This window comes from Cryptomeria japonica, chromosome 4, assembly GCF_030272615.1.
Source record: "Cryptomeria japonica chromosome 4, Sugi_1.0, whole genome shotgun sequence".
Taxonomy (NCBI): Eukaryota; Viridiplantae; Streptophyta; class Pinopsida; order Cupressales; family Cupressaceae; genus Cryptomeria; species Cryptomeria japonica.
Window position 1 is genome coordinate 453,148,450 of NC_081408.1, and position 13,473 is coordinate 453,161,922.

At 36.5% G+C, this 13,473-nt stretch overlaps 1 protein-coding gene across 2 annotated transcripts in view; it reads right to left on the reverse strand.

Annotated features, from left to right (window-relative positions):
* Window positions 1-1,766: 1,766 nt before the first annotated feature.
* LOC131077387 (guanine nucleotide-binding protein-like NSN1) overlaps window positions 1,767-13,473 on the reverse strand; it is a 47,617-nt gene continuing 35,910 nt past the window's right edge. Inside the window, exons 6-10 of one of the 2 annotated variants that reach the window (XM_059219863.1) lie at window positions 5,991-6,255; window positions 2,989-3,168; window positions 2,645-2,856; window positions 2,093-2,510; window positions 1,767-1,917 (exon numbers count right to left, since the gene is read on the reverse strand). In XM_059219863.1, the coding sequence (XP_059075846.1) occupies window positions 2,124-2,510; window positions 2,645-2,856; window positions 2,989-3,168; window positions 5,991-6,255 (1,044 nt within the window). In that variant the 3' untranslated portion in view covers window positions 1,767-1,917; window positions 2,093-2,123. Of the gene's footprint in view, window positions 2,511-2,644; window positions 2,857-2,988; window positions 3,169-5,990; window positions 6,256-13,473 lie in introns of both variants that reach the window. The other variant, XM_058014878.2, reaches the window with a different exon arrangement.

The window sequence follows — 13,473 nt, forward strand, 5'->3', positions numbered from 1 at the left end:
AAAGAAATAACAAACATAGATTTATAAATATTGTCAAATTTATACAATATTACAAAACTCATGGAATAAAAAATCCATGTTATCATATGATCATCATCAAATGTTCCATACAAATACCAAAGGTAAATACAACTACAAACCTATGGCTCAGAGGAGCCTGCACCTTCCGGCCCCGACCCCTTGCGAAGGCATCTAAGGTAGGTCCTGGATAATTCGACAGCCATAGCCGCTCCCCATGACACCATGTCATGCTCACCAACATCAGGAACATCTGTGTCATTATCTACCTCTGAATCTCCCATCTATGCACGTGCTTTCCACTCCTCTGCCATTGCTACAATCTCAACCTCTATATCTACCTGGTCGATCCAATCAATGTCAGACTCAGAGGTTAAATTTTCCCTACTTCTATCGACACAGTTTCCCCCCATATTTTTCAACGAGAGCTTGGAGGCAGCGCCCCCAAGGTGGTGTCAAGGGGCATCGCCCCTTGCGCGCTCCCCCGTGAGGCCTAAAAGACTTTTATTATTTAGTAAAGGCATCAGGTGTTATTTTTCTATTGGCTGACATGTTGTAACCCTAATTTTTCTCATTCTCAGGTGGAGGTTGTAGTGAACAAAAATGAGATTATTCATTTAAAAAAAAAAAAGATCGGAAAATTGCCAAGAACTCGCCAAACTCAGCGAGTCCGAGTACAATTCATGCCCCCCGAATCTAGTGAGCTCGGACTCGGACTCGGACATCCAAGTCTAGGGGGCAAACTCGCCAGGATCGCCGAGTTGGTGAGTTTGGCATAAACTCGCCAAACTCGGTGAGTCCCGTGCCTTGGACTTGGCCAGCGGCAAATAAAATTTAAAAAATAATAATATTTTTTTAAAAACAGAAGTGATCTCTTTCTTCAGGACGTTTCCAACACTAAACTGCTTGATGCAAGTTTTGACGTTGCTGGGGAATTTGATAATTTGTTAAGAAGCTTAAACAATGGCAATTGTTTAAACTTTTGGCTTTAATTCTAATGATGCCATATCTACTACGCTTATTCCTCACAAAATAATCTCACCGTACAAAATAAGCTATGCCGACAATTCAACAATGTATGATTATTCTCGTCACGTTCAAAATACCAGCGAGTGTGGAGATGATTAACTTAACTATAGACTGCTTTACTCAACAAGAGATTTCGAAGAGCATGTGTTTCAATATCATGTCGCTGCTGGAAGTGCTACCATATTGCTTGAAAATGAATATATACACAATAAAAACAAAAACTTTCAAATTTTTATTTATTGTAACCTCTCAAGAGGAAGTTTAATGTTTTTCTGGCAGCCGTGGGCGCTGGGATTTTATTTCACTGAAAGGCTTTGCATACCTAGAGTATACATTAGAACAATTTAATCCATATTTTATTTAGTAAATATTTTATCGATACAAGTTGAGTGGAAATTATCTATTCATGAAATATATCTAATTCATATAATCTCACAGCCATAAACATAAAAGTAAAATTGGTTTATTTCAGTGATATATAGCCATGGGCAACAACTCTCATGTGTCAAGGTGGGTTCTATCCACCAATTATGGCAAAATGGAGAAGATTCCTCAGTCTTGATGTATTTCTATGTTTTCTGAAGTTCCTTGCAGTTTCTCAACATCTGTCTCGAATAGATGTGTATTTTATAATGCTTGCATTTGAATATGCATTATTTTTCATTTCTTCATACATGACATGCAAAATGTCCACAAATCTATCCATATCTAAAACAAGCTACCAAGAAAATAAGTAGCTTTACTTTAAATATAAAATGTTAGTACATATATTCCAGTAAAGCCTGCAGTAATAATACAACATTTTGTAAATAGCCGCCTACATTTACTTCTCATCCCCACCATCAGCCACTTTGATGAGGCGAAATGTCACTGCAAAAAAAAAATATTATGCTTCGAAAAAATAGATGCAATAGGCCATCATAACATTAGGCGATCCTAGCATTAGCCGTGGCAATTGAACCTCTCCAGCCAAAGCAAAACAATCTACTTTCCTTCCAGCAAAATTGAATTTCAGAATATTTAAATAAATTATATAGATGCATACCACTAGCATAATTCCTGCACCATTTTCTTTCTTACTCTTCAGCATCCAATTCAACACCTGTCATCGGTGCACCTTCAAGATCATTCCCTTCATCTATGTTTTCGTCAGCATCATCTTCATCCAGTTGAGCTTCTCTCCCAGAAGCAGCATACTGCTGATTATAGTCAACAGCAAAGTTGTAATCATCATCCTCAACTTCAGTAGATACATTCACAGGCACTTTACCAGATTTTTTTCTCCTTTTTTTTGCAGCTCTTGCAGCATGTGGATTCAATATACCTTCTGCCTCATAAAGCTTATCACTTTGATTCAAAGTTTTCTTTACTTTAGTCGCAACAATTTCACTTGTTTCCATTCCCAGTGCATCATGTGTTTCCCGATGTGGACTCTCGGCTTCTTCCATGTCATCTTCCTCACTCTGTCAAGAAGATGAAAAATAAGGTTTGAGAAACACTTTGGACAGTAAGCGATCCCCAATAAAGAATATTCCAACTATAACACAAACAGGTATGGTGAAAAGATCTTTTTAGTTGAAGCTAAAAAGCTTCTAACCTGTGAAAGCTGGACATCCATATGGAGAGGAGAATTATGAGCTATTTCAACATGACCACCATCAATCATAGGATGGAGATTGCTTATCATATCCGACTCCTGTTTATAAAACTCATCCAAATCAAACTCTTTTCCCCAGCTTGATACTATAGCAGAATCCAGATGTTCACCCTCATTTCGTGTTGGTGGTAATGTATAATAGGGTATCTTTCCTGAACAATCATCACTAAATTTAATATTGCAATTAAATAGTTCATAGCTTAGCTGCAAGATTGAAAGAAAAATAAATACAGATAAAGATCAAATCAAAATGTAACAATCAACAAAGCAATAAACTCAAATACCTTCATTCCAGTCATGTAAAACGATCCTAGCAGCTGCTGTCACATCTGGTACACCGCCTTTCTTTAGCTTTCCACGAATTGATGCAATTTTTTGCAAGAATTCATCAACAGAACTAAAGCTAGGCAGCTTGTATAACGACATCAATGTCTCTGCTAAACACAGCCTCAAAATCTCCTTCACTAAAGATGTTCAGATAGTTAGCTATCCATAAATAAATTAAACTCTGGTCCTTTTCATATAAAAGGGCAATGTATGCATTGCAACAATAAAAATAGAGTAGAAACAAATGAAGAATGTGTACTTCGGAAATAGATTCAGATATTTCTCAGCTTTAAAGTTTGAGCCACAAACTCATATCCTGAATGTGATAGTGCCTTTCTACATAAAATTCCACAGGTTTCTAAGCTTTAAAGTTTGAGACACAAACTCATATCCTGAATGTGATAGTGCCTTTCTACATAAAATTCCACAGGTTTCTAAGTTCTGCTAAAAATAGATATTAAATATTCTCCTTTTAAATAGAAAAGGGTTAAAGAGTACTGAAAAATTCCCCCCATTGATGGGGTGTTGCAGGTTAATCCGCTTAGGATCAAAGGAGGGAAAGGGACCCCTCCCCCCGAGCTTGGCTGGGTGAACTTTAATTTCAAAAGTGCTTCTAGAGGTTATCCAGGCCCATCGGGAGCTGGGTGTGTGGCTCGAGACTTGTCTTGGCTATATATATATATGACCTAAATGAAGCAATTATTATTATTAATTAATATAATAATTACCAATGAATGATTATTTGGAATTTTTTAAATATTATTATTTAATTAATATTTATTATTAATAATATTCTTGAAATATTCAAATAAAAATAAATTACTATTATAAACATAATTTACTTATTCTTAATTGTAAACACAATTTATATATTTAAAATAATAAAAAATATAATTTATATATTGCTATCTGATATCCACTTCACAAACAACTTGAATAAGAAATTGTCTTATCAATACGACTTCACATTTTTTTCTGGATCTAAGACCTGACGTACTCATATTAAGATGGGACAAGGCATAAGAAATAAATCATAATCTTGACATGATAGGTCAACATAGGTTTTAAAGTTATTAGAATGTGAATGTTATCAGCCTCGGATGCCATGTTGGGCAACTAAGGCTACCACGTTAATCTTAAGTCCAAACCGAATCATCACTTATCTATAGCTAGACAAAGGCGAGGCACAAATAATAACGTGGACACCATCTTTGGTACAGAATCGAGAATCAAAGGCAGCAATGATTTATTTATATTAAGGCAATGATCTTATTAAATTGATCCATTAAACTCCTCTAGAAACATTAAAGATTAGTTAAGTATATAAAAATAGTATGGAACGGTTTAGTTTTGAAGAGACATGCGATGACAACGGGACACTTCCCTTCTCTAGCAGACACCACCGTAAGAAGAATCACGACTTCTCCCTTCTCGACAGGGAGGTATAAGTGTCCCATCCAAGCAACCAAGAGAGGGGAATCGGTCTTTGTTTATTTTATATCCTATTTGGGATCGATTCCTTTGAGCATTATTGCCTTTGGCATAACGGGCTGCATATTGCAGATATAGTATCAAGACATTGCATATTTTTCAAGTATAAATCAGAGGCAGCAATTCATCCTTCATCGATAGCATATAGGTGAATGGGGTGTGGAAAAGATATAGAATGGCAGAACTTAATAATAATATAATTATAGGAAAAATATAATGATTATGATTATTATAATATTTTATAAGAACTACTTTGTAGTAAAATACATAGTATAATACTATCTACAAATAAATAAAAATATATATAATATATAAATATATAGATACATATTAAATAGAAATAGTAATTTGAATGAACAAATAAATCTGAGACTAAAAATCGGATTAAATTATCAATTCCATATCAGAAAGAAGATTATGTTATGGAAGATTTCCTGGCAATGGCAGAGATAGGGGCAGGCTTCAGGGCACAGGAGGGCTGTTGGCCAAGACTTTATTACCGCTGTAATGCTCCTTTGCAGCCATTCATGATTTGGGGAACAGGCTTCAACGAAGATCATCGCAGAGGACAAGCGAGGGCAGGAATTCAATATGTTAAAGAAATGCTGGAAGAGCCGAAGCTGCTAGAGGGTCCAAGAATGGATGAAGAAGAGGCTGGCAAAAAATAAGGAGGTAATGCTGTGGTGGGGAGAATTTTTTTTGGAAATTATATTATTATGTTTAATGTTTCAACTTATATACCTTAAGTGGCCCATATGCGTTTTTGTATACTCTGTAGTTTGGCAGAAGTAGAACAAAATCAAACCAAATATGTATAGATGTAGAAATGTGTATATCTGCATATCTTTCATGAATGAATACAATGGGTCCATACCCCCAGTTTAGTATTACATATCAAAAAAAAAAGTGTTGAAAAAATATATGATACTAACAGCTCAATGTTCTCTAATACAGAAAGATTAACTATTTGAACATTCATCTTGACCAAAGCCATGTGGTACTAACTTATTATTATTAGCATTCCAAAAAGCCAAATGTTAACATCAGTTAGCCTGATCATAAAATCAAGTAACTCTCAAACCATTTCTATTCACATCTTAGCAAATGTTAGTTTCTACCATGATGTTATTAATGTAGGCAGCTAGCACCAGCCATTCCAAGCTAGAAGAGAAATCTGTAAGTGAGCTGACAGCTATGCATAAGAGTAGCCCCTCAACGTGAATATCAGCAATGTTAAAATTGCAAAAGACAGATTTGTACACAACGCACGACAGCAAATAGTCAATGCATTTACACTTGTTCCTTCACACATACAAAAAGTTCAAAAACACATACGGGCCCAGGGGAAGAAATGTATTTGTTTAATATGCAAAACAAAATTATAAAATTAAAAATATTCCTTCCTGAATAAATAAAAATGCCAATTTTGAGAGCTGGTCAAACAATCAAGTGAAAAAACTCAAAATACCTGGAGTTATAGGATCCTCCAATTTTTCAATTCTTTTACAGTTGCGAAGGGCAATTGTTGCATTGTTGTCACCAGACTTGGCTATCACAACTCCAGGACAATCTAACAGTTTAATATGCTTGTCTAATTGAATTTCTTGCATTGATCTCGTTATGCCTGGAGTAGCTCCAACATTGACAACATGTGATCTCTTTATGCTGTTGATAAGACTGCTTTTGCCAACATTAGGTAGCCCCACAACACCAACAGTAATAGATTTTTTCAGCTGCAAGGTAGACAAGATAAACATAAGCATTTTGGAAATACTCCTTGGAAATCTGAAAAAGAAAAGATATAAGCAATATTGAAAAAAAACTGTGGATTTCTTTCTTTAGACCAAAAATATAGGTCATCACACTTCTTAATCATCTAACTTGATCACCTGTCCTCTGAAAAAGTTTGATTATAGCGTAAAAATATGTAAAAATGAAGAGTATTAAATAAGAAAACGCGATTATATAAATGAGGAGAGGTAGATTTTAGAAAAAACTTGTGGGTTATCAAAAATTGTGTCTCCTTGTTTTACATACAATAAGTTTCTCAGTTTATTGTTTATGAAGATGGTTTGTTCATCTGTACTCTGAAAAAGTTCAATACTAGAAGAGACAATAATAAACATGAAGAGTAAATGAAAAACCTAAGATATATAAGAAAGTAAATGATTTTGAAAAAAGGGGAAAAACTTTCAGGTTAGTCAATAAAGTTATGAGCCACAAGTTCTTCACAGGTTCTTAATAATGCATAGCTTTTCCCAGTTATTCAACAAAGTGGATAAAAATGAAGAGTAAATGAAAAACCTAGCATATATAAGGAGTAGTGGATTTTTCAAAAACCAGATAAAATTTGCAGGTTATTCAATAAACCACAAGTTCATCAAATGTTCTTAATAATGCATAGGTTTTCCCAGTTCTTCGATAAACAGTGGATAAAAATGAAGAGTAAATGAAAAATATAGCATATATAAGGAAGGAGTACTGGATTTTTTACAAACTAGGAAAAACTTGCAGGTTATTCAATAAATCACAAGTTCTTCCGAGGTTCTTAGTGATGCATAGTTTTTCCCAGATTATTGAATAAAGGGAGGGCTTTTCACGACAAAAGCCAGTTTCCCAAAAGAACTGGGCCTGCATTTCAAATGGTTAACTACAGGTTTTTACTAGGTTTTGTTACTACATATTGTGTTCAACGAGTAAACAAACCACACACCAAACAAAAGATGATTTCGGGACAATTTAATAGAGAAATAATTGGATTTTTTGAAAACAAGCCCATGTGAGCCAATGATTCAAAACTCTAGATATGATATTGCACCACACATATAAAACTCTGATACCCAAAGCTTTGAATGTTGGCAGAGGCGGCATCCCAAAAAACATTGGGTTCAGAAACGACAGAAAAATTGCTTCCAGGACCCTACAATCCATGTTTGATATTTTTTTCAGTCAGCCTGCCAAAACTTGAATAGGAAGTCTTCTGTTACCATGCTTCCCACAGTCCAGTTACAAATGAAGGAAGAGAGGGAGGTATAAAACTATTTTGCAAGATTTAGAAAAAATCCCAGCAACCCACAATAAATCAATCAATATCTTCTTAAAACAACACAGGAAATTAATAGACATGGTCAGGAGACCAGGCAGGTGCCTTTTCAAAAAAGAATTTGAAAAACAACGCAATCATCCACTACAGAATAGGGGCAAAGAAATGTAGTCAGAAGAGAGCACTGCAACTAACCACATAGCTTAGCCAAACAAAGCACATCATTTTCTCAAGGGTCTAGAGTCTACAATCAGCCAAACATGAGGTCATTACTAGAATGGCAAGTATAAGTGTTTCAATCATATGAATGGAAAGGCTAGTCCTAACAACATAGTCTCTTCTAATAAAATACTATCAACAAAACGAATACACCACTAAAACAAGTAAAGATAGTTAAAAAAAAAAATTATGGAGGTCTTTCATAAATTCATTTTTGCTACCTGATACAGGAGCACGAGAACTACTTTGGCTAAGAGCCAAGGACTAGGGGGTATCCATTCCACCAAATTCACCTAGGGCATGATTCCGGCCTAATCACATGTCGGAACCTTGCACTCAGCAAGACTTGATCCCTAGTGGGCTCATTAAGAACCTTTCAACTTCACTAGTAGGCCAAGGGCCCATTGACAAATTAAAATACTTAAATGTGTCAAGAGCAAAGAAACGAAAATCGCCATGAATCGCCTAAACTCGGCGAGTCTGAGTCCGAGTCATGCTCGCCGAGTCTCTCGGACTCGGACTCAGACTTGGACTCATCCGAGTCTGGCAAGCAAAATCGCCAGACTCGCCGAGTTGGCGAGTTTGGCTCAAACTCGCCGAACTCGGCAAGTCCTGAGCCCCAAACTCGGCTACTGGCTAGGTTAGTAAAATGACAAAAAAAAAACATTTTAAAAAGTTTTTTTAAAATGAATGGTGTTGATATTAATTAGGCAATGGCGGATTCCAATTGCCTTGGGCAAAATTGGACCCCGCCCAAAAGGGGCTGGCCCCTTTTCCCTCAAAACGTGTAGGGCAAAGCCCTATCCCTCATGCTACATTAAACCCTCGCCTCACAACTTAACACTCAGCGTGTTGTCAAATAGGGCCGATCCTATTCATAAGGCACTTAAGGAAAATAATTAAAGTTAATTAAAATGAAAGTTGACCTAGCTAAGGGGTTTCGCTCCTCATATAAGTAAAGGTGAGAATTCATTGTTAATTATTCAAGTCAGTCGGCTCCTTCATCTCATGCGAAAATCTTCTTGCTTGCCTAAATGCGAACTTCAGTCATCTGCAATTACAGCAACCTTCATCTACCATTAGGAGGTGCGAAAACCATCTTGAGGTGTTAGCAATATCAGTGAATGCACAGCGAATTGCTTGGAGGTCTGCCATTTATGTTATGCACAGCAAATTACTTGAAGGACTGCCATTTATGTATACACAGCGAATTCCTTGAAGGCCTACAATCTAGGGTAAGGGAGCAACAGCATCTATCTCTCATATGACAGCAAGCGATTGTTGAAGGCAGTCACCTCAATCTGTCATACCTCTTGTGATAGCAACATCTGAACCTGCAAATATATGAGATGAGTGTTGTAATGATTACATAACTATAATCCATAATCAGATCTGAGGATCTTTTCTGGCTGGGTTTTTCCTCCTAGGAGGTTTTCCCAGGGTAACTGTGTCTTGCTCTCAATTTGTTCATTTCTATGTTGTCATTAATTCCAATTTCTTTCAATTAATCAAACTAATTAGAAACTAAACCGAAATTCTAAGCTTATATCAATCTGAAAGTGTTAAAATCAACATGGTATTAGAGCTATAGGCTAGATCAACTTTCAGATTTCAGAATTCAGTACTCCTTTATTTCCAGGTTGTTGTCTCATTTACAGGTCAGGTCAATGGGGCTGAAAGTTGAAGATAGGTTTGATGGAAATCTCAATTTTACTGCATGGAAGGTTCGAAACAAGTTGTCTCTAAAGGAAGAAGATCTTCTTCAATTCATAGAAGCAAAAGAGTTGACTAAACCTACGGATGCAGCTGAGCTAAAACAATTCAAAAGGGATGTTGTCAAGGCAAGGAAGATTATCATTGATTTAGTCAAAGACCACCTAGTCACCTCCATTGCATCATTTACTACTGCAAGGGAAATGTTCAGCCATCTACAAGGTACATATGAAATTAACAATCTCAGTAGGGCAATTACTTTAAAACAACAACTACTTAATATCAAAATGGGAAAAAAAGATTCTGTCATGATTGCCCTAAATGGTTTACCACACTCATGAGAGTCATTTATCCAAACCATAAGTGGTAGAACTGAGTTACCTACCCTTGATCGCCTTAAGAATGATTGCATCCAAGAAGAGTCTTGCCTCATCACAAGAGGGCAAACCAAAAGTCCTCATGTTGATGATCAACACATGCTTGCAGCCCAATGCAAGAAAGGTGGAAATTGGAGGAAGCTTTATCCAAAAAGAAATAGGGAATTCAAACCTTCTAGCTCCCAGCACTCTTGGAAGAAACCAAGAGATACCTCACGTGTTCGATGTTTTAGATGTGACAAGTTTGGTCACTATGCTAAAGAATGTCAGAATAACCCTAACCAAAGAGAAGCCAACCTAAATGAAGTCTCGAGACAAAATGATGACTTCTTATTCATCTCTGCTCTGTCTAGCAGTATTCCTACAGATAGTAATACATGGCTAATTGATAGTGGTGCTTCCAGACACATCACAGGCGACTGTGATCATCTTTCAGACTTAGTAGAAAAGGATACCAGCCTTCACGTGGTAATTGGTGATGACGCTCGTTATTCGGTAAGAGGTTCCGGCTCTACTTCTTTAAATTTAGACTCTGGTATCTCTCTGCACCTTAGTGACATCTTGTTTGTTCCTGGAATTAAAAGAAACCTAATTTCCATTTCTGCTCTAGATGATAAAAGTTATCAAATTGCATTTTTTGAGGGAAAAGTTCTTGCTTGGCCTAAGAAATCTAGTTTTAAATCTACTCGTGTAATCGGTAATAGATATGATAGTCTTTATAAGCTCTCTACTAACCCTATTCAAGCCCTCATTAATGAGGCTCTTGAACCCTGTGAGCTATGGCATAGAAGACTTGGACACTTGCACTATCAAGCTCTTCCCTCTCTTGAAAAATTAGTCAAAGGTATGCCTAAACTCAGTCAAATTCATGATAACACTTGCAAAGGTTGTGCTATAGGTAAAAATGTTAAAAGTCTTTTCCATAAAAGTGAAAATAGAGCTAAAGACAAACTAGAACTTGTTCACTCTAATTTATGTGGTCCTATGTCTATAGCATCTCCTAGTGGATTTCTTTATTACGTAATCTTCATAGATGATTTCTTTAAGAAAACTTGGATCTACTTCTTGAAATCTAAAGAATCTGATGAAGTCATAAGTAAATTTAAGGAGTTTAAGGCATTAACTGAAAACTCCTTTGGTAAAAGAATTAAATGTATAAGATCTGACAATGGAGGTGAGTACACCTCCGGTAGCTTTTATGATTTTTGTGTTGAGTCGGGAATTAAGAGAGTGTTTTGTGTTCCATACAACCCTCAACAAAATGGAGTTGTTGAAAGAAAGAATAGGACTATTATTGAGGCTGCGAAGGCTATGATTCACAATCAAGACTTGCAGACCTTTCTATGGGCCGAGGCTTCCAGAAAAGCAGTATATATCCAGAATAGATGCCCTCACCGTGTTCTAAAGAACATGACCCTTGAAGAAGCCTTCTTAGGATCCAAACCAGACATCAGTCACCTCAGAATTTTTGGAAGTCCTGTTTATGTTCATGTGCCCAAGGAAAAGTGAACCAAGTTGGAACCCTCCGAAAAGAAAGACATGCTAGTCGGTTACAGTGAATCCTCCAAGGCATTCAGGATATACATTCCAGGTCAAAGGTATGTTGAGGTAAGTAGGGATGTTACATTTGAAGAAGATATTGTTTTTAAGAAATCAAAAGGTTCTTGTGTTATCGATGAAGCTAATGACAATCAAGATATGAATGTTGATACTAACCCTGAGATTTAGAGGGAGCCTGTTGATCCTCCTCCTCAAGATGATCATCATGATCCACCAGAGCCCATGAATCCCACTGATATTCCTAGTGACATTGTCGTTACCAAAAAGAGGCCTCTTTGGGTAAGAAACACCATTCAAGAAGCCGAAAGATTTGCAGCTCTCAGTGGCACCTTCTGTGAAACTAAGAGACCTCAAGTATTCTCCAGCTACGTTGCATTAATGTGCAATCTCATTGAAACTGAACCTTGCAATGTTGGAGAAGTCTTGAATCATCATGCCTGGAAGCTTGCCATGGATGAAGAGTACCAGTCAATCATCAAGAATGATGTTTGGGATATTGTGCCCAGACCCAAAGGTAAATCTGTTGTTTCCTCTAAATGGTTATTTAAAATTAAACATAATACTGATGGTAGTATTGAAAAATATAAGGCTAGATTTGTAGCTCGTGGTTTTTCTCAAAAAGAGGGCATAGAATATGAAGAAACATTTGCTCCTGTTGCTAGATATACTTCTATTAGAACAATAATAGCTATTGCAGCTACTAGAGGTTGGAAACTACATCAAATGGACGTTAAGACTGCCTTCCTTAATGGTGTCATTGAGGAAGAGGTCTATATTGAACAACCTGAGGGTTATGAGATTCAAGATAGATTAACTCATGTATGTAGGTAGAAGAAAGCTTTGTATGGCCTTAAACAGGCTCCTCGTGCTTGGTATGAAAGAATTGATAAATACTTGTTAAGTCTAGGTTTTTGTAAGAATGATGTTGACTCTAACATCTACTTTAAGTTATCTAATGATGAAATACTAATTCTAATTTTGTATGTGGATGATTTATTTCTTACTGGTAAAGATGAACTTATCATTAGATGCAAGAAAGAACTAGCTTCAAAATTTGAAATGAAAGACTTAGGTCTAATGCATTATTTTCTAGGTCTAGAAGTATGGCAAAGATCTAACGAAATTTTTCTAAGTTAAGGAAAGTATATTATTGACATTTTGAAAAGATTTAGAATGATGGATTGTAAATCTATGTCTATCCTATGGAATCTAACTTAAAGAAGTTAAGTGTTTCTGCAACTAACTCTGATTTTGCAGATCCATCAGAGTACCGGCAGTTGATTGGATCACTGATGTATCTAGTTAACACTAGACCAGACATATGTTTTGCTATGAATGCTCTCAGCCAGTTTATGAGCATGCCTAAACATGTTCATCTTGTTGCAGCCAAGCACATCCTAAGATATTTGCGAGGCACAGTTGGTTTTGGGCTGAAGTATCCACTTAACACTTCAATAACCTTACAAAGTTATTCAGATGCAAACTGGGCTGGAAGCATCAAAGATAGGAAAAGCACCTCCAGTATTTGTTTCAGCTTGGGATCTGCAGTGATCTCTTGGGCTTGCAGAAAACAATCCTCAGTGGCATTGAGTACTGCTGAGGTTGAGTATATTACAGCAAGTGTAGCTTCTATAGAAGCAGTGTGGCTTCATAAGCTTCTTGCTGGGCTGTTCGGTTAGCCTTGGGATCCCATAGTTATTCATTGTGATAATCAAAGCTTCATCAAAATGTCTGTCAATCTAGTGTTTCATGACAGGTCAAAACATGTGGAAACTCATTATCACTTCATTCGAGATATGGTGCAAAGAGGTGCTATTCAGCTGAAGTATGTCAGCACTGATGAGCAAGTTGTAGATATCCTTACCAAGCTTCTGTCCAAAGTGAAGTTTGTGTACTTCATGGACAGACTCGGTGTGGTAGAAAATGAAACCCTAATTGAGAGGGAGTCTCAATCTCAGTAATACATTGTGTTGTATTTAACCACCCTCTGCGGGCAATGTAAGGTGGTATTGTAATCTTCTCAAGGAGAAGTGTAATTA